The sequence below is a fragment of the Anomalospiza imberbis genome, chromosome 16 (assembly GCF_031753505.1).
Source record: "Anomalospiza imberbis isolate Cuckoo-Finch-1a 21T00152 chromosome 16, ASM3175350v1, whole genome shotgun sequence".
NCBI lineage: Eukaryota > Metazoa > Chordata > Aves > Passeriformes > Viduidae > Anomalospiza > Anomalospiza imberbis.
In genome coordinates this window covers 11,028,593-11,050,559 of record NC_089696.1, presented here as the reverse complement: position 1 = coordinate 11,050,559, position 21,967 = coordinate 11,028,593, and the positions used below count along the sequence as shown (strand labels likewise).

General features: G+C 43.4%; 1 protein-coding gene across 1 annotated transcript in view; it reads left to right on the top strand.

The window, feature by feature from the left end:
- The window catches only part of PRKAR1B (protein kinase cAMP-dependent type I regulatory subunit beta), a 92,399-nt gene extending 74,745 nt beyond the window's left edge, over positions 1–17,654 (top strand). Inside the window, exons 9-10 of the mRNA XM_068207006.1 lie at positions 14,642–14,723; positions 15,141–17,654. Coding sequence (XP_068063107.1) covers positions 14,642–14,723; positions 15,141–15,313 — 255 coding nt within the window. The 3' untranslated portion in view covers positions 15,314–17,654. The remainder of the gene's footprint in view (positions 1–14,641; positions 14,724–15,140) is intronic.
- Positions 17,655–21,967: the final 4,313 nt, after the last annotated feature.

Sequence of the window (21,967 nt, the reverse complement as noted above, 5' to 3'; positions counted from 1 at the left end):
TTGAAAAGCCATTAGCTTCTTTCATATGCTTTTTGATGTTTGTGGTCTTCTAATCCAAACCACTAGAAATGTAGCCAAATTGTTTGGCTGCTGTATATGCAGAAAACCATTTCATATATCACTAAAATGCAGCCTCCTTTGGAGCACAGCGTGTCCAGTACTACAAAGCTAACTTGGCAACATGATTTTTGGACAAGGTACTCATTTACCTTTTTATTTACTCTTTTTACTTTCCATGCAGCCCAGAAAGCCAGTTGTGTCCTGGGCTGCTTCAGAAGCAGCGTGGCAGCAAGTCAAGGGAGGTGATGCTGCTCCTCTGCTCTGCTCTCTGTGTCCAGCTCTGGGGTCCCCTCCCCAGGGGAGGCCACTGAGATGATCAGAGGGATGGAGCCCCTCTCCTGGGAGGAAAGGCAGAGAGAATTGGGATTGCTCAGCGTGGAGAGGGCTCCAGGGTAACCTAACTGTGGCCTTCCAGCAGCTGAAGGGAGCCTGCAGGAAAGATGGAGAGACTATTTGCAAGAGCCTGGAGTGACAGGACAGGGAAATGGCTTCAAAAGAGAGCAGCTTTAGATTGGATATCAGGAAGAAATTCTCCCCTGTGAGAGTGGTGAGGGTGGTGAGTCCCTGGCACAGGGTGCCCAGAGAAGGCTGCCCCATCCTTGGATGTGTTCAAGGCCAGGTTGGATAAGGCTTGGAGCAACCTGAACTACTGGAAGGTGTCCCTGCCCATGGCAGAAGGTGGAACAAGGTGATCTTTAAGGTCACTTCCAACCCAAACCATTCTATGATTTATCATAAACCATGATCATTCATACCATGCCTTACACTTTGTAAAGCTTTGGTGCATCCCAGATACTGGTTCCAAGTGGAATCTTGTGACTCCTGGCATAAAAACTTCTCTGAGGCACCCAGGACTCACATATGGATTTAAAATTGTTGAAATTCATAGATTAGTCATTCATTTCTGGTTAGCCTGCCCTGCTGCCTTGCTCTGTGCCATCCCTTTGGGACATTGTAAGGACATTGGTCCTGCCCAAGGACACAGCCTGTGAGTGGATTGGCACCTTCAGGATTTGCAGAATGAAGAGAAACCACTGAAGCCTTTTGAAAGGGAGACTGATATCCCAGTGATGATCAGAACAGCAATTCCTGCTTTAAAACAGGAATATCATCCTAGTTAGTATGGATAAGTCTAATTAGTTTCCCCCTTCTATCAAACAAACACATTCACCTTTCCCCTGTATTTCTTACTATAACCTTTTTGCCATGGCTTTCTGTCCACCTTCCTACCTCCAGTGTTGCACAGTTTATTTGGGGTGCAGGTTATTTGGGGTGCAGGTTATTTGAGGTGCAGGCTGTGTGCATGGAAATGCTGCAGCGCCTCTTGGAAAGTGAGGCTGCAGCAGGAGCTCAGCCAAATTATTAGAATAACAGAAAATGTGCACAGGGAAGAATCACAGGAAGCCAGAACTTTTTAAGTTCACTGCTCACCAAGCTGTTTATGGTTCATTTTTTGCTAAAAAGTCTAATGAGAAAAGTGTATACCCCGAGATTACAGGACAGCTACAGTTTTTCTGCCATCCTAAATCTTCACAGGCACCAGTAAGATGTTTACTTGCAGTAGTTTGGGTTCTTGTCTGTTTAAATATCAAGCAGCTTTCAACAAGATTTAGTTCTAATATTTAAAGGTTGTGGTTTTTTTTTCCCCAGAGATAGAATTACTGCAATGTTTATACCATATTCCTTAATGTGAAGATAGGATCGGATGTGAATGTCTGCTTATAAAAGCAAAGGAACGACTTCCATGAGATTGATTTACTGCACTTGAAACTAGTAATTAAATAAATAAATAAATAAGAAGAAAGCAGCCCTGCAGTTTCTGTATTTTCAGATATTTCCAGGTCTTACTTTCCCACTATGGTTTTCACACAACAAACTCGGGCTTTCCCAGACCAGACAGATGTGGAATGTATCTGCTGGATTCCAAGGTCATGGAATTATCCCATATGAGATTCCTGGCACAGAGGTGAAAAACTTTAAGCACCATGAAACAATTGTTGCCATAAAGAATTATATTTTGGCAAGCGTAAATCATAACAGATGTACGGTTTCTAACAAATAAATTTGCAGTTGTGTCGTGCACTGCCACACTGTGTACCCAGCAGTGGGGAGGATTTATTCCTCTGACTTCAGATAACGCAAATATTTTTAGCCAGGATTTTAAAGTGGTGAATGCAAAGGCATGTGAGCTTTGTGGAGTTAAAAGTCCCTTTAAACGAAATGCCAGTTGAACAGGGGCTGGTTTTATTCCCAACTTGTACTTTGCCACTGACTCCAGCTCAAACAGTAGCTCAAACCAGTGTAGTAGTGCTCTGAAACTGGAAAGAAAAGAGGTTTTTGCTGTTGTCTAGGTTACTGAGAAAGGTAGCGACAATAGTATTAAAAATAGTGGTTATGATCACGTACCACTCTCTTAAGTTCAGCTTCCAGCTTGGCTGGGTGGCACAGTACCTCGAAGTCTGTAAGGCAGCTGCCAAAAATGCAGGGACCTGCAGCCTGCTGGGATTTCCAGCTGCCAGCCCTCCCATGTCGGATCACTGGCATCGCTTGTCCCGAGCGGGCGCCGTGTCCGGCGCACCCAGCCTGTCACGGGACTCACCCGCTGTGCCAGGGACTCTTTGGATCTCAGCTGCACTCTCAGAGCTTGCTGAGCTGCTGCCATATGGCCCTAATACTCATATAAAGTTTGACATGGTTTAAGAAAAATGTGTGCACAGACACAAACGTGCGCAGGTGGGGGAGGAGAGATCAGCAAAAGGTTTCTGACAGGGCCACGGTGAACCTGAAGAGCACAGCTTGTGGCTTCCCTTTAAGTGTACAGCCTGTCATCTGCTCCCAGGACAGGTTGGTTGAAGTGGTGCAGAATGCATAGAAATAAATCTGCATGAGAAGTAAAACATTTCCAATTAATAGCTGGTTGAGCTGCCCAGCAATCGCATGCAGCAGCCTAAAAATAAAAGACCTAAAAATAGAAGATAATTCACAGGAGACAATTCAAGGAGAAATGGACCCATGGTATCAAGGAGTTTGGCATCGAATTTTTGGTTTTAGCTTTAAAAGCCAGTATAGTTAATTGCAGATTTGTGTTAAGTTACAGAGGGTACTCCTCTGTGAAAAGCACTTATAAAAATCTGGGGATTTGTATTCTTCCTTATTACCCTCCTGGTTAGAGAGGAGGCATGGTCAGGGCATCTGATTTGCAGTCTCACCTGTTCAGTCTGTGGGCTGAACATTGCCCTCCCTGTTTCCCCAACAGTGGGAACAACCCTAATGACACTTCTTAAAAGTAAGGAAAAACTTAATGGGAAAAGGCATAAATATCTGTCACTACTGAAACCAGGCAATGGGAATAGCAAAATCAACAAATCAGAGAAAAAAACCCCACTGATAGCGCAGAAGGCCTTTCAGAATTAATGCGTAGAGCTGCCTTATTGAAAGAAATTAGTGAAATTAATTGGTAGTGATTATTTTTCCAGCACTATCCTTGGCTGATCACATTGGAAACAGCCCAGGAGTCCTCGGTGGGGCTGTTCCTTCCGTGCTTGCTGTTGACATTTCAAGTCAGGGCCACAAACTGTCTCCGGTCTGGGCAGGATCCGCTGTGAGTTCTTGATGAGAGTGTACTTGAGATAGTGTCCTGTAGGTGAAATCAGTGTTTCCAGCCCTGCTGACACTCCTGGCACGCTCTGGAGCGTCTCTGCACAGATGCAGTTCAAAGCCCGTAGGTGGAACAGTGTTTGTAAACTCTTCCTGCCATGGTAACCTTGGAAGGGCACCTGGTCCTACACAGAATTGGGCCTTTCTGCAGGAAAACTCGACTTGAGTCTTAAATTACACAACGAGCATCTGAAGATTTATGATTTAAAAGCTCCTTAAGAAGGAAAAGAAAAAAAGAAAAAAGAAAAATAATAGCCCAATTGTTTCCTGCCCTAAATCGTTGCTCTTTGACATTCTAACCTAAGAGAGACCCCTTTGGCACCTACCCCTGCGACAGGCAGGAGAACTACAAAGTAAACTCCTTCCATAGGGATAATGAAGTCACTGCCTTAGGCACACTCTGCTATCACACCTGATAATCTCTTTAAAACACAGTGCGATTAATTATTAATTAGGAAGATGAATGTTGTCTAGAAAAGGAGTTTCAAAGGCTACAAATCTGAACTGCTTAGTGTTACCAGGATTTTGTTGATACCGAAAATGTTTGTCAAAGGCAGTCTGCAGCGACTCCTAATGTACCCAATAAACAAAATATCCTGAATAAACAGAGCCAGCAGGCACCAGGGCTCTGTACTCCTCTTATTTTTAACTGCACAGACATTGTTTCCCACAGAGCTCTTAAAGGAAGGGGACATTCGATTTTCTTGGTATCACCCAGTTGTGCTGGAGCAGCAGCATTTCCACTGGCCCTGCTACAGAGCTCCTCTGTGTTCAGGATCCGTTTTTAATGGCCAGTTGACGTCAAAGATGGAAAGTTGGGTGTGTGACTGGGTCCCATCCTGACAGGGATGGAGGTGAAGTATTTTGCTGAGTCAAAGAGGCTAAAATGTCAGCTAAGTCCAGCTCTTGTTAAACTCAATCTAACTTCCATGGGCAGTGGATCAGGCTGCATATCCATGGGATAATGTTTCATTGGAAGCAAATGTCTGCTCCCTTTCTTCTTCCCACCAGCCATGGAGGACCTGTCAGTGACTGCAGCTTTTGGCCTTTCCTTCTAGCTCTTTCTCCAGCCCCACCAATAACCACTGCAGTGCAGTCACCTCTGGTCAATTCTGCAAAACCTGAAACCTCAGAAGTGATGTACGAGGGAGCATTTTCCTAACAATTTTGTGAAATTTCAGATTAGCCACTATTTCTAGTCTATTTTAAAGCTTTGCAGATTTTGTTCCTCATTTGTGGCAGAAACCAGGACAACTGTATGTAAATGCCGTGAGTTGCTATGAACCCAGAGAGTGGAGAATAATATATAATAGTTTAAAAATGTACAGTTAAAAAATACTGTCAAACCCAGTCATGACTCAATCTTGAGTCCACAACCAAAATCAAGTCCTCTTGCTTCATCCTTCTGCAAGACCATTAATGCCAGATAGCTTTTATATTAGGAAAATGAGTTTTTTTGAGAAAGAGGTCTGATGGAAAGGAAAATAGTGTAAAAGCAACGTGCACAGCAAATAGTTTGTGATGGAAAAGATTTTTCACCTGGATTTGGCCCCTCCATATAGTATGAGATAAATAATTTTATAATTAAATAATTGTAGGAGTTTTAATAATTGTGGTCCTTTTAATGTAACCTTTTAACCAGCTCATTCCTTCTTTCCTGCATGAACATCTCATGAAGGTCACAGGCTTTTTATCCTCACCACACCTTGTCATGAGGTGTGTGAAGCAACCTCTCTGTTGCATGGTGTGATCTAAAGCAGAGAGCACAAGAATTGGGATAGTTCTTCATTCCTGAAAAAACAATTGATGGGAATTAGACACCTTGAAGGACCTACATGATTTTGTTTATGGAAGGTCTAAGGCAGCGAAACAATGGGAGCCTGTGGACAGCACCCCATCATTAGTGAACCATCGTTATTCTTTTAGGTTAAATGTTACCACCCAAAAATAATGGGTGTTATTTTATACAGCAGGTTCTGTGGAAGTCACTTGCACTTTGTATTGGCAGAAATGCATTGATTTCTTCCCTTGTTTTTGTAGAAAGGTCTCTTTCATAAATCAAAGGTTGGCAAATAATAAAAACCCAAGATTATTTACTGGCTAAAGGAATATTTGCAGTGTCTTTGGCTACATAGTTCAAAGGATTTGTCTTCTTTTGGAAAGTAGCCCTAGAACTGCTGATCCTTAGCTCTAACATAAAAGCTGTCCCAGGAATGATGCTATCAGCAGTCCCTGAGGGCTGAAATGGCAGCTGAGGAGTGATGTGCTGGTGGTCTTCCAGGACACTGCGAGTGAGGACATTGCTTATGTCAGCACCACGATGTGCACACAGGACCTGCTGTGTTACTCTGTCTTTGGGATATTGATAAAGCTGCCTCTTGAAACACAATTCCCAGGAGGATGCAGTGCAGCCATACTGTTCCCAAAGGCTTAAAAGTAGTTTTCCCAGCCTCTTTTTCCACATGCTATACCCAGCATTAAAAAAAAAAATGTATGAATGTTTCCCCGGTTCACTTTTGACATGACAACTTGTGTAGGAGTCTCCAGTCTCATTCAGCTGTAATTTAAAACATCTGATTTGTAAACCCATAAAATTGAAGTTTATGCTGGAATGACAGACACACCCTGGCCCTGTACCACTATGGGATATGTGGAAATCAGGGAAATCATTTGGTGTGCAGAGAAGTAAACCCCAAAGCTAGTAATTGGCAGTTTCATTCTTAATATAAGCATGCCCCATTTGAATTTGCATAAAAATCAGAGTGCAGGATTTTCTCTGTATTCAAAGCAGCCTGTGACTTCTACCTGAGCTAATACCACTTTAGGGTATGGTTGGTGCTCTTTAATTCTGTCCAGTAGTGTCTTCCTACCAGGGCAGTCTGCAAAAACATTGGAGGTTCACAGGGATGAAAAGCCTTTCCATGGGAGTAAGGAGAGCAGCACAGGCTGTTTACCCCTCAAGGTTTTCAGGATCCCCATAAGCTCCTTTGGCACTGGAGCCTGAGCTCACAAGCCCTGATTCAAAGCACTTAGTCAAGGTGAACAAAAACTTTATGGCCTCAGGCATGTTAAATCCGAACTGACATTAAAGGTATCTGCTGTGTCAGGAGCTGGGAGCTTTTCTGTCTTCAAGAAAAAACACTGCAGTGTAAACAAGACCTGAAATATGGTGGTGGTCAACCTAGAGGAAGAGAAATGGAGAACTTCCCAATCCCTGCTGGAGTTCATCCCTTTCTCTGGATCATGTTAAAGCTGCTCCTTAGTGGAATAGCTTTTGTCCCTCCTCTGCAAAGATACCATAGAGTTGACTGCAGATTTGCTGCAAGAATATAGCCCTTAGGGCTCCTTCATTAGCTCTGCAGTGTGGATTTTCTGGAGCATGCAAGACCCTTCTCAGTGTGCTCCAGGATGAGGCAGTTTTGTGTTTGTGATGTTTTTTCTTCGGAATTTCCGGATTTGGTCCTTTAGATACACAAGATTCACCAACTGAAAGGAGTCAAAGAGAGCTTTCCATGGGGGATTTTCCTGAACTCTGTAATAAACTCTCTTCTCTCCTTGCTGCAGTTTACTCCAAGTTTTATTTCTTGCTCAGAAGCTGCTGCCCTCGCTGGCCACAGCTGCTCTCCCAGCTCTGGTCACAGCATTAGTTATGAGACTTTAATGACAATGTCTGCCTCAGCCTTTTGCTTGGTCTGGTTACTTCAGCATCTACAGAATGTTTTCACAAAGAAGCAGATGGTGGTAGGAGTAATTGGGCTGTAAAACAGCATTAGCAGCTAAAAACGATTTTCACCAGAAAGGATTCTGTGGGCAGGGTGAGGGAGGTTCAGCACTGTTTTCGTGTTTTCTCTCCCATACATTCACCCCTGCCCTGGCTGTAGGTGGTAGCTCTCTGCTTCCAGGAGATGAGCCCTGTCAGGTCAGTCACAAATATGAACAGTTGATGAATAACCCATTATAAAGTCACTTTTATGTTGACTCAGTGGACGTTTCCTGGCTTCAGAGAGAGGCAAGATAATGGCTAGCTTTGTAGAAAGAAAGAATCTCTAAAATGCAACATTTTTTTCCCTTTGTGACTTTTATTGCTTTGTACACTGACATGTCTGAGGGAGGAAAACAGGGCCTTGTTGCCAATAATCCACAGCGCTTGGCACAGACGGTCTTTAAAATCTGGCACCGGGATGAATATTAATTCAGTTGTTTTCCCACAGAAGCTACTGATTAGTCAAGGCCAAGTATCCCTGAGATGATTCATTAAAACCAACATCTGAGCCCACCTTTACTGAGTAGCTCTGCTTCTTGTCACCCCTGCAACAGGTGACGGAATGTGTAATGGAAGGGGCGACCAAAGTCCCAGAACGGAGTAAAGATAAAAATGCAGAGAAACCCCAAAGGCTGTGGTGCAATCACTTCCCAGTTTTCTGGGCATGGAGCCAGGACAAATAGCCAAGGGGGATCACACCCCAGGCAAGGGATTCCTCCCATGGCTCAGAGCTGGTATCCTTATTCCTCTGTCACCATCCCCTTGCTCCCAGGCGTCCCAGTCCCAGTTGGCAACTGGTGGTTTGAAGAAGTGTGGCACTACTGTGGCAGTGGTGCTGTGGTGTCCCTCTGTCTGATGATGGGGGATGATGATGATGGTGATGATGATGAAGTCATGAGTCCCCCAACATGTGGATATGCCTCTACTGGACCCCTGTGTGGTCTAGGCTGATGGTAGCTCGGTTGCTGTGGCTCAAGGGCAAGAATTTGAAGTCAATATATACTATAAAACTTAAAGTTTTGCTCCTGTAAAGTCTTTCAACAGGAAAGGCTTAACAAAACAAGAAATCTCATTTTTTACTTCTTTGTGCAAAACCCATTTTATTTCACCTGAGTATTGCAGGGGTCTCCATGAACAAAGCAAATTGCAGCTGGTACAATTTCTTTTAGCTTTTCACTGTGTTTACTGGTCTCTCTCTGTCTGAATCTTGACTTCTTCCATTTAATAACAGCATTTCTTTTACCTCGAGAAGAATACATAGGTACAGCACAGGTTTAATGCAAAAAATATCAAAGAAACACTGAAGGGAAAGATTGTCTGAGGTACTGCAGGAGGAGGATGAACAAAATGACTGAAAAGGTCTTCCCATGCCAGACATCTATGATTTTAAATACTGAACGATCAAGACAAAGGCATTTCCTGGTGATTAATGATGGGCTGGGTGTAGTCATGTCTGGGCCTTAACCCTGGCCTCCTGTATATCCCTAGGAAATGCCCTGTGGCTTAGTTCTTTCTGCTGTTTTAAGCTACACTTGGCTTATGATTAATTGTCGTCTTTAAAAGTACCTTAATGTTTGTGGCTATTTTGGTGACTGCTCTAGACAGCTTTGTTCCTCTCTCCCAGGTCTGGGTGTTATTCCTAAACCCATAGTCCTAAACTAATGTAAACATGTCTGAATAGCAGAGAGCTGGGAGTTTAGGCATTTGTAGGGCAGTTTGATGCAGGTGTGATATAAAACACACAGCAGCCTGAAGGTTGTTTGATATCAGTGGTGGCTGTAGAGATGATGTCCAGGACCTCTGCCAGCTGGGCAGTGACAGGTGCTTTCCATCTCTGCTAAAATTTGATGTGCTGTTGAGAATGATGGCCAACAAGATGAATGTTATATTGACAATGTAGTGATCACTGACAGTGTAAAGGTGCTTTTGGCAACACTGCTCTCTTAAGGAAACTGGGTGAGTATCAGGGTGCAGAGCTTGTTACGCTAACATTGCCTTTAGAGTTCCTTTGACCTTGCATTATTAATCCTGACCCAATTCCCAACGTGTTGGCTTCCTAAAAAACCCCTTAAATCAATGCAACTCCAAATGTACTGAGTCACAACCAAATTAAAAAAGCTGGATGTGTAAAATGTTGCATATTTGTTCTCAAAAGCTCTCAGCAGCTCATTACCTTGGGCATTGCCTTGTGCTGTATTTATAGTGAATTCTACTGGAAGCAGAAAAGAACTGACTTGCTCGAGATAAGCAAAGCAAACAGACACCACTTTTCCAGTCAGTGAAAACCTGGGGCTGCTCTGGCAGCTTGTTCCCACCATCAAAACTGGTTCATCAGGACGGATAGCCAAGAAGGGAGAGTTTTCCAAACTGGACCAAATTTGCTTGAGGTTTCACATCAGACAACTGAACTGATTTGTATGACCCTTTTTTGAAGTGGAGGGTGAAGCATTGGCTGACAGGTCTCCAAGATTCACCAGGCAATCACTGTTTCATAGAATCATAGAATGGTTTGGCTTGAAGGGGCCTTAAATATCAACTAGTTCCAGCTCCCAGGAATTTCCAGGAAATTTTGAGCTTTTGGCTGTCCTTAAATTAAGTTAATGATTTGGAGATGGAAGCAGATATGATTAAATAAGATGCAACTTAATATGGTTGTAGCTGTTATAGTGTAAGAACATGGCCCAGACAGTGTTTGCAGACAGGTGAATGGTGGATTTTATTAGATTTACCCGGGGAAATAGGCAACCTGAAGACAGACATGTGCCCAAGAGCTCTTGTCCCCTTTTCTAGCTCTGCTTGTTGATCTAATAAAATATATTACTTCCACAAACCTCATCTTGCCTGCAATTAAATGAAATCCTCCCAGAATCATACTGCGTGACAGATCTTTTAATTCATTTCAGACCCGCTGCAGCTCCATCCAGTCCCTCTGCTTCGCCGTGGGAGCAGCAGCGTTTTGTGCCACTGCACAGCCCCTTGCTTCTCCTTTTGTAGTAACTGTGCAAAGATTTAATAGCAACACATTAATGAGGATTTGTGTGTCTGTGGAGAGAGGGGAAACTTATCTTTTGAACGTGTGAATTATGGAGCGTGTGGGTTAACAAAGTGGGAAAGAGCAAAGGTATGTTCAGAGCTGCCATTGATGGAGTTAATGGCAATGGCAGGTGATCAGCCCGACCTTTCCATCTCTAATTCCATACACTGCACTGCCCTTTGTGCTGGGTGGTGAAGAGGAAAATAAAATAGGCTAGAAAAACTTTCTAAGCTCAAAACTAGGATAAAAATGTCACATTTCGAGGCCATGGGGAAAAAAATGTCACCTGTGCTTTTTTAGAAAAAGCAGAAAGTAAAAAAAGTACGAAATAAAACTGGAAATATAAAGTAGTAACTTCCTAATTATGAAAATTAAAGTTATTTTCTTATAATTTTAATAACATCTTATTTTTAATAATTATCCTTTACCCCAGGTGGAGCCTCACTATATTTTTTATTGATGGCTATATCTTTAAAATGGGTGGTTAGAACAACAAAACCAAAAAATCAGTATGACTGACTTCAAAACCAAAAAGTTTCTAAAACAGTGCAGTTTCTCATCCCACCCCCTGCCCCTGGTGAAGCCCAACCTGCACTGCCTGTCCCACCCAGGGGTAACACGAGCTGCCACATTCTGACTTGTGCTGCCTGGGAGTGATCCCACCTGATCCACTGAGCTGGAATAGAGGAAAAAAATACAGGATTTCAGTTTTTAGCATCATGAATCATACTTGCCTCTTGTAACCAGGCTCTTTAGGGCAATTGCTGGCTATAGGATTCATACTTAAATATAAAAACAGGGCTCCTGAAGCAATTAGTGCTTGTAAATACCTGCAGGATAAGGCCTGGGAATCCCAGTGTTGATCCAGATGGGCCACATTCTAGAATGTCTCCCTCATCTATCTGTAGGGTGTGAGAGTTTAAAAGTGAAACATCTATCAAAATCTCATTACTTTGGAGAGGATGGGAGCTCATGGATTATAAACTTTAATTTATTTTTTATATCTTAAATCATGGTGCCATATCTAAGGCATAAATTTTTGCAAAACAAACTGCTGAAGCATTTTGAAGAAGTTGAATAAACACTCCCGGCACTGCTCCGGAGCAGTGCCAGAGGGAGCAGGCAGGTGCGTGGGGTGAGGATGGCAGAGAGGTGCTGATGGCACAGTGCTTTGGGAACTCCTACTCTTGTTGTTTTTGCAATTGGAGGCTTGTATTTACTCAGAGGGGAGGAGAGAAGGTTAATGCTATCAGTTTCTGGGAATACAGGCACTCCCCAGTGACTGAAAGAGAATATTCCTGGATCCCCCAAAGACCATAATTTCACTTCCAAGTGTCTGCTAGCAGAAAGACATGCCTGTCTGCCTTCAGTTTAATATCATCACAAAGGGCTGATTTATTTAATGGTGTCAAGCTTCCCGACAGCCTTTGAGCTTGTGCTCTGTAGGGTTTGCTTGGTGGTGTAGGAGGCTGAAATGGGTATCAGTGTACAAGGCAGCATTTTAAGTTGAGCAGCACTAAGAAGCCTGATCCTGCAAATCTAAGATCAAGCAGCTTGTTTCAGAGATTCATCTTGCCAAGTTTTGTGTGTCATTTAAGGAGAAGTCTTTCCCATAGAGACAAAATGCATTTGGGAGTGAGAGTGATGAGCTCCTGAACCCTTGTTAGATAATGCCCTTACCTCCTGGGACAGGGCCCAGAGGATTTGTTCAGTCCTGTCATTTCTGGGAGGTGGGGGATCCTAAAGCACAAGAAAGACAGAAAAATCAAAAACTCTACCACAAGTATGTGACAAGTAAAATGAAGTTAAAAACAGCCACAAAACATGGGATGAGGGCAAGGGAAGGGGTCAAAACTGAATTCATGACAACTTTATCAGATATATGGTTAATGAAGGACTGCTTCTGTAATATTTTATTCTGCATTATTTTATTCTGTAATATTTTATTTTGTTCTTTATTATTTTATTTCTGTAACATTTTTGCCCCATTTACAATGTTTGGCTACAACTGGAGTCCTTCTCTACTACATTCAGAATAGTGCTGATTCCAGAGATAAGACACACAAAGTGAAGGTGATACAGACAGGCAATTATAAAAACATCTTCTTTGTTTCCCGGGGTGGACAGTCTTCCCCTGAAGGTCACTCTGACAATGTTCCAGGATGTACTTGTGGAGCTGGTGGCTGCTGCAGCGAGGGGCCAGGCAGTGTAATCAGAGCTGACATCTGGGTGCTCTCCGTCAGGGCTTCAGGAAGCTTGTTTTGCTCTGAGATAGACTTGCTCTCACTGGGCAACGGGAAAAGCCAATGTGACTGTTAAAACAAGACTGGAAAAAATATGGATCTGGAATATGCATTGCTTTATCCTGCCAAGCCAAGTGTTTATTGTGGAGGCCAGACACATCTGTCCTTCTCCAGCAGATATGGTGTTTCTTGGATTAAAAAGGCTGACTGTAGTGGAACAGTGGAAGAAATTGCTTCAGAAGGCTGACTTACTGGAGTCCTATATCACATGGACCCTGTCAGAAAAATATTAGCCACAATAAAGGCTGACACTCAGGGAGATGAAAACAATATTGCTTGAAATTGTGATTACCTTTATAGCAACGTGCTGAAGGTGAGCAGTGGGGAATTGAGTCCTTTCTTCATTTGACCTGGGTGGTCACTGTGATTACTTCAGGGACTTTTTTTTGTTTTATGTAATAAAACATCTGTAATAAAAGATTTTTTTAAAAAATGAGTTTTGGGAGAGGAACTGGAGACACGGATTGCAGGCAGCTATTTGGGTCAAGGGGTTCAGTTTTTGCCAGGCTCCAGATGGAGATGAGAGGAGGACAGGGGCTGGAAGTGACTCTGAAGCGGAATCCATCTACACTGTACAAGCAATGAGAACAGCATCAATTTACTGAGCTGCACCTGATCCAAAGTTTGGCAAGAAAGGGATGGATGCAGGCATTATTTCCTGTGTGGGGTATTTCTGAAAATGCTGCTTGTGAATGTGGGTCTGCTCTGAAAGCTGCAGCAAGTGTGAATGACAATGCTCATCACACTATCTCTGCATTTTCATGCCCTTGCAGATTTACTGGAAGATCTTGGGAAACTGCAGTGTTGGTGGAACAATTTAGTTATATCAAGGAAAAGGATTTTTTTTGGAAACTTGACAGAAGAAATAAAATTTACCTACTGGAGGTGCACAAGTTCCTTTTGGTGGAAGGACACTGCAGGATATTTGCAGCCAGTGAATGTTCACTGAACACTCTGCACTGGAGGGAGGTTTATTTTTTTCAGTTAAAATTAAAATATGTTAACATTTGGCCTTTCCCTATGCTTTGGTTTGGACTCAGAAGATATTCTCATATGTTGCTGTAATTTTTTTCCAGAAAAGCAGATACCTTCTCTGCTCCTCTACAAAAGCTTTATGCCACAATAATTTAAGATTTCCTCCAGGTCAGAATATTTCTGCATGTAAAACTCTTTGAAGGTTTAAATAGATTGTAACTGAGTTTTGACATGTATTAGCACGTGTCAGGTACAGCAGTTATTAAGGGTAGTGGAGACAAGGCACATTCCATCTCTGCAGAGACTGACTTGCAGGTGTCCAGATCACTACAGGCCACAAGCGGGCAAAGCCCCTAAAAAACCACCCTTTGTTACAACAAGCATTAAAAATGTCGTTTGCCACCCATTTCAGCAATAGGTCAGGTGAGGAATAAGCTCTAGTTGCTCTTACAAAATCATGTCCCAGGATTATTGCTGGGAAAATTTCCTTTTTATTTCTTTTAACGTAAATATTTTCTGTGTGTCTCTCTCTCTAAGGATCTGCATCCACACAGAACATATTTTAAAATTATATTAAAGTATACATTTATGTTAAAACATGATGCACTTTGTTCCTGGGTTCTGTCCTGTTCTTATCCTCTTTAAGAGCTGAACATGTCTGCATCCAAACAATTCATAACAGACAAATCATTTGATGGATTTTTTTTTTTTTTTTGGATCCTTTAATTCCTTTCATTCATATATCAGGAAGGAGTGTGATATGGAAAAGGAAATACTCAGGCTTGGGTACTTTTTTAAACAGAACAGATTTGAGCAAAGCCAGCTGACTCCCTGTCCTTGTCTTCTCAGGGCACAGCCTCTGTCCTGCAGCGCAGGTCTGACAACGAGGAGTACGTCGAAGTTGGAAGACTTGGTCCATCAGATTATTTTGGTAAGAAAATTCAGCTAAGCATGGTTCAGAAAGACAGGCACGTCTGGGTCAAGCACTTATTGTCTTAATTAGTGTTCCACTCTTACATGCGAGGGGTTATGCACAGGTCAGCCGCTGCTCTCAGCGATGCTCTGAGATTTCAGGGAAGCTGAATCCATTCCATGGTTTACACCAGCGTAGCTGACAGGAGACAGATTCAGAATCAGCAAAACAGTCTGAAAGCATTTGTTTTCAAAGGCATTTTACACACATGCATTATGCATGTGTAATGCATTTGTACTGTCAGCAGAATTATGTAAAGTGTCTATCAAGAGATATATAAAGGGAGATGTTCTACCAGCAGAGCAACGGGGTGGTGGAATATGCACCTTCTGAAAGAGAGGAGCGCGTGTGACAGTGTGTTGTCTCTGTTTCCAGGTGAGATAGCCTTGCTGCTCAACCGGCCCCGGGCAGCCACGGTGGTGGCACGTGGACCCCTCAAGTGTGTGAAGCTGGACCGGCCCCGCTTCGAACGAGTGCTCGGCCCCTGCTCCGAGATCCTCAAGAGAAACATTCAGAGATACAACAGCTTCATTTCGCTCACCGTCTAAATGATTCCTCTGGAAAGCTGCCTTCATGTGACCTTGTGCACTTAAAATTTGCTCTGTGCAGCTCCACAGCTTTATGAAGAAAAAAAAAGAAGTATGCATTTTATGTGTATTTTTTTCTGTTTATGTCACCTAGTGGATGTCAGCTCAAATCTCATGTATCATGGAAATGGAACGATAACTGTTTGGGTAAGACTAGCTTTGAGGAAAATTGGGGCTCTTTTGGGCTCTTGGATTGCAGACAAGATTTTTACCTATTGTTGGCTCATATTGGTTAAAACTGTGGGTTCAACTATTTAAAATACATATGAATTTCTGTTTTCTTTATTATCTTTAAAGCTGGTCTTACCTTTTCTCAAGGTTCTTTGATCGCGTGATGTGAAAGATGTCCCTGCCCATAGCAGGGGGTTGGAAGTCGATGGCCTTTCAGGTCCCTTCCAACCCAAACCAGTCTGTGATTCCGTGATATCTCTCTGCCTGTCACTTCTAGAAGACTTTTCACTGGTTACGGACTGGGGGGTTCCGAAATCTCACGGAATGAGTGGCAGTCTCATTGATGAGATGCAATTTAAAGGGGAAGGTTGGAGGAAGCTTTTGATCATTCCAGCAAGCCAGGGAAAAGTAAAGCTTTTGAGTGATTTTGTTTGTGACTTAAATATAGGGGCCATATTCCTCCATGTCACAAACCCTTTTGGATCTGCTTTTTAGGATATGCTCAGGCAAACAGCCTGTTTCAGTCTTGTGAGTGAAGAGGTCAAGGGACAGTGTTTTGTAAGAATTCAAATGGAGCCTTTAGGACCTAAGTTGTCCTCAGCATTTTTTAAATGAGGATTTACATTAGACTTCTTAGAAGTCCAGTGGGGGCTTCTCTGCTGAATTAAGTTGGCTTCAAAACTCAACAGAATGTCCTCAGCCACTTCTCTGAACATGAAATGCTGAAGAGATGGTGCCAGGTGCACTTCAGGGACAAATACAGCAGCTTGTTTTTAATAAGGTCCACTTAATTAAATTCAAATGCCTTTCTTCTACTATATAACTACATTTTAGAATTTTTAAAAATTTTCTGAAAGCCAAATAAGTGCTTAAAAATGCTGCTTCTCCTCCAAAAGACAGGTATTGTGTAACAAAGAGCATCAGGATCCTGGAGCCCAGGTCCCTCCAGGGGTCTCATGGCCTTGCTGGCAGTCATTGCTGCCCTGCCTACACATGGGGCTCCTCCTAAATGGAGCTTTTTGCAGATCTCTCAAGGTTGGGGATCATTGCTGCCCTCAAGGATGGGATCATTTGGACTATGATTTGCAAAGCTTTACCTTTGCAGGTAAACTTGTCATTGCCAGCAGCAGCAAAGCTCTGCATCTCAGCCACTCTAAACAGCACTGCCTGCCCTTCAGTTGGGCCAAAACTCCATTTCTTCTTTACAATAACATTCTTCTGAGTAAATACAAGCTTTCTGTACCTTTGACATGCCAAGGGTTAAGCAGTGAAATATGACCCAAATCTCCCTTTTGAAACTAGAGGTGTAGCTGAACATGGCTAAAATGAGTCCTACTGACACACAATTGCTTTCTTCTTTGGAATTAACAAATGCTAATTGGACACTTTCCTGTTGACTCCCACCAAGGGCCCAATATTCCAGTAGCTGCCCGCAGTGGTTCTCACAGAGCTAAAAAGCTTCTCAGCTTCACGCTCTTCTCATCACTTAAAGGTGCTTAATTTATTTTAGCATAATTTCAGTAGTCCTGTCAGTGTATATTCGTTGCTGCTATTTATTATGATTATGTTATGCTTCTTGCATGTGTTATTAAATATGACCATTCACAGTTTCCAACCTTGCAATTTTTATCACGTACATTTATATAGGCAGACCCCCATTCTATATAGATATGTCAATGTATATGCATTTGGTTATCTGCTGCACTGTTTTTGTATTCTCTTGTGCAATTTTTAAAAGAAATACTTTTTAAATGTTACCAGTCACTCAAGTATGTTCTTTTACCTGTTGCATTTCTGTTGTGTTGGTAAAAAAAATTGTGAATGTTTCGCATAATATGCAGGACACATCTCTTGTCAAATACCAAGTATTAGCCTCACTGTTTAGAAGTTACTCGAGCACACAGACACACTGCAGATTCTTTGCTTTAAACCTTTACAGTTCATGGAAAATACATTTGAATTATGGTTCTGTTATAAGCAATCTCAAGAGAAATGTAACTGTCTAACACCAGGATTCCTGTGCTTTAAGTGGAACAAAATGATATTCAGTGACATTTTGAAGATAATTGTAATATTTGCAGTGGATGATGGGACAGGATTATGGTATGAATAAAATTCTTCTACGTTATAAGTGGCCATTGTGGGTTTATTGCTAATGGAAGTTTGTGTGAGTAGATGTCATGTTCCAGTTAAAATCTGTATATCATCAAAACTTTGAGCTCTACTGAAAATAATCAGATGCAAAGGGACAAAAAATAGACCAAGATTCCCAGTGCTATATATAGTAATGGAAACCAAACTGGTTTTGTGGAGGATTAGCATGAAGGAAAAAAATCATCTGTTTAAATGTAACCATATATGTCTATATAAAGAAATAGGGGTCCGATGTGTCTCTTGGACCTTCCTGTTGTTGTCCAGGTGCCAGCTGTGAAACCCTCAGGACTGATGCTGAGCCTGTTGTACGGCCAGGGGGTACACCTGAGAAAAAACAGGCTCTTTCCTTCTCAAATACCACTGCTGCTCCTTTTCCCCCAGTATCACAGGCAAAGCCCATGGTCCCAACCACACCAGGGATCTCTCCCAGTCATTCCTCTTAATTTTTGGACACACATGGATTTTTAGAGCCACCGCTGCCCTGGGACTGAAGCACAGCCCCATTTTTGGCACCAGGGATGTACTGTTCTGCTTCCACGGCTTGTGTTCTTGCCACAAGCTGGCCAGGAGCTACACTGAGGACAAACTTCTCAGAGTAGGCAGAGTCTCCAAAGGAACCACTTGTAACTCATGCATCAAGGTGCAGACATGGGTTGAAAAACTGGAGAGCTTGGCTTCTGGGTGATGAGGTGTTCCATGTGCTGTTAGTGTCACCCCACCTACCAGAGCTCTGGGTGGCCACTTCAGTAGGTGTGTTATGGTCCAAGATTGGCTCCAGAGCTGGAGCTGTCACCCCAGAGCAGAGGGCAGGGCCAGTGGCTCACTCCTTGCAGCTTCTGTGTGGTGGCCCCTGCACAGAAATCTTGGGCGGCTCTGACATCCAAGGGCTGTGTAGCTTTCCATTTTTGGAATGTGTTATTTTTCCCCCCTTTGCTACAATTCAGGAGGGAAGGACTGGTCTTTCCAGAGAATTACTCACATTATGCAGTAATCAAAAGTGACCACTCTCTCTGAGGTCCTTCCAGACGGACATTACCAGCCCACGCTCCCCAGAAATGAGCATCTCACCACTCCTCATTGTCATTCCTTTTTTGGTTGGTTTTAATTGTATCACAGACATTTCAGGACTCCTGAGATGAAAGAAAATACTTTTCTTTTTAATAGAAAATAATTGCACCTCAGGTTTTTACAAGGCCACGTGGCTGACCAGGCTTTGGTGTGTGTATCACATTACTCTGGCTGGCTCAGGCACTCCCACTGCCTCGTGGCACTAAAGTGGTACTAAAGTGGTGCTAAAGTTGTTGAGTCACATGAATCTTGTGAATCCTTTCTTGATGATCAAGCAAACACGGCCTGACACCATGTTACCTATTCAGGTGTTGGTGGGAAACAAGAGCTGTTGGAGAACCAAGCAACCCCAGCTGGTTATTGGCTGCTGGGCTGCTTTTCTTGCAGTCAGTGGTCTTTGGAAGTGAAGTCACCACACAAAGGGTGACATTTCTCCTATTGTGAAAGTTGCACAAGTTGTGTGCATCCCATTCAGTTTTAAGTCTTAAATGGTGCATAAATCCTTTCACTGCCCTATTTATGGGAAAAGTGTTTGTTCTTTTTACCCATTTCTGTAGGGCAAAGAAGGTATTATCCTGTGCAGCAGCAACACCATGATGACCTCCTCAAAGAGTAGGTGACTGAGAACCTACAAAGAGTAGGTGACTGCTTGAAGTCTCACAGTTGATATTCCAAAGACCAGTTCACTATGTAGAGACCAAATTATCCCCTCTTGCATTGCCAGGCATGTTTTTGTAACTTGTTTCCAATGATTTGGCAACTCTGACTGGAGCTTCAAGTACACACGACTGCTCAGAAACTCATAAGAGCATTTCCAGCCAGAGTCACTTCTGTAGGTCCCTCTTCCCTCTGGAGAAAGAGAGCATATTTGGATACGAGCATATGTGTAGCCTTGAAAATCTGATGTTACGGGAATACGTTGGCTTGGATGCTCCTCCTTCTCCAGGGATTTCTCTGTGGCTCTTTGCTGCTCTGCATAATTGTATCTGGGATGCAGCACTCCACAACAAGCTGGCCTTTTCTCTCAAAACACTGCCTGGCCAAAGGAGCTGGCATCTGCAGCCATCTGGTATTTTTCTGAAGGCTGAGGATGTTTTTTGTGCTTGATCAGGCTCCAATACCAGAGTGATTCTTCTGATGTCTAAAAATCTGGATTGAGTTTGTAGAAAAGAGGCTGCACTTTGCCTGGGCAAGGAAAGCAAAGCATGAGCGTCTCCTTGGGCTGCTTTGACTTCTATCTCAGATGTACAAGGGAAACTTTTCCCTTCTGAATGTGTCAGCTCCTCCCTAGCTGTGCTTTAATTCTTGTTTTCAAGTCATTCTCTGCACAAGTATCACAGATAGACTCCACAGCCCAGACCAGTTGCAGCATACTTCCCATGTTCCCGTGCCTCAGCAACTTGAAGTGTGCAGTGTTCCCTTTAAAAAGTTGTGAGATCCCATGGAGGAAAAAAATAATCATTTTACCCAAGAAGACTGCTCCTATTCCAGTATAAACTGCCTCCAAACGTGGAACAGTGGCGTGCCATGTTTCTGCATGGGCCAGCAGTGCTGAATGAATTGGCAGATGCTGTGCTGCTGTGTGATCTCTGGGATCTGGGCTGTGAGAATGCTGCTCCTCTGCTCACAGCTTCGGTTCAAAGCCGAGAGAGTTGTTTTGCCAACAAAGTGCCCCCCACCCAAGGGATAAATGGAGCCTCGTGCTGCCAAGACTCACTGGGTGCATTCACCTTACCCTCGGTGGGTGCTGACAGCCTCCACTCTTCCCAGAGCAGGCAGTTGGAAACAGGATGTATAGACTGATGATGAGGTAGGGAATTTCTCACCACTGCCTGCTGTTACTGGCGCTCTGGATGTTCATACTGCTGGCTCCAGGGAAATCAAGCCTTTCTGGGAAATGCCTACTCCCTATCCTCTTTATACAGAAAATGTATTGTTATTATTTGAAAGCACTTTTGTATTGCCCTTAGACTACAAGCATGGCGATTGTTCCATTAGAAGACATCATGGTGCATAGCAGTGAAATACGACGTACAGTACCATGCAGTATGTATATTCCAGATAAACTGGGAAAACAGTGAAATGGATCTGCAAAGTGGGGGTACAATAGCTGCTTTGCATTCCTCCACATGTGTGGAATTCATGTGCACTACAGAGTGACTCTGTTTCGTTCCCATGTGCTTACGATGATCGGATGATCCGTTGTGTTTTCTATCCGGTTTCATTTTCTCCGTTGTGTTTATGGGCCAAGCACAAAGTCACAGCGGCTTCAGATTGAACGTGGCAATGAATTAGTGCTGGCTAAACCCTCCCACCATTTATTTCCACTGTGGTAGTGAGAGGGAACAGATTCAGCAGCTGAAAAACACAAGAGATTGTTTCTCCTCATCAACCAGGGGCAGCTCAAGCCGCTTGCCAAATAGAAGGAGTTGGCTGGACTTGCAGACTCAGGGTTGTTTGATTGAGACTTCCCAGCCCCAGGTGAATCTCCTGCACACCCCACCCTGCCTGGGGAGCTGAGATGACATGGGAGAGTGAAGCAGGGAGATGTGTCACTATTCACAGTTTGACTTGCGTAAGGGTGACTGGAAATTGCTGCTGGAGGGGAATCTGCATCTCGCAGCACCAGCTGCTGCAGAGATGGAAAAGCCCTTGGCTCTGCCTGGAGGAAGGAGTTGTGCCCCTGTGCATGGTTCATATGGCTCTTGGTGAGACAGAAGATGTCTGAAAAAGCAACAGAGCTGCTCCCCAGCCTGGAAAGCCTGTAAGTCACTGCTAACAGCCACCACAAGCACCATGATCTCTGCTCCACGGGCCAAATTCCCATGAGATGGCACAATGGTTCATATCCTTGACACATATCCAATAAAGCATCACACCCTCTCCCTTTGCCTTGCATGTCTGGCTCTTAGCCCAGGATCTAGCTTTTAAAGAATAACATGACCAGCAAGGAGGGCTTTTTAAACCTTGGGTTTGCAGGGAGCAGGAGAAGGTACCAAAATGGGCAGAAGAACACGAGAACCAGCCCAACAAAGGCGCCCTTGTGCAGGCGGGGAGATGCAGCAGAACCTGTGTCTGGATGAAAGCTGCCCTATCAAAATAGCCATAAACAAACCCGCCTCCTCAGCTACAGAAAAGCTGTTGTGCCAGGAGCATATTAAATTGTATATGCTTTTTCTCAAGGCAAAAGAATTGCAGCAGTGATGGCAGCTGTGTGTGCTG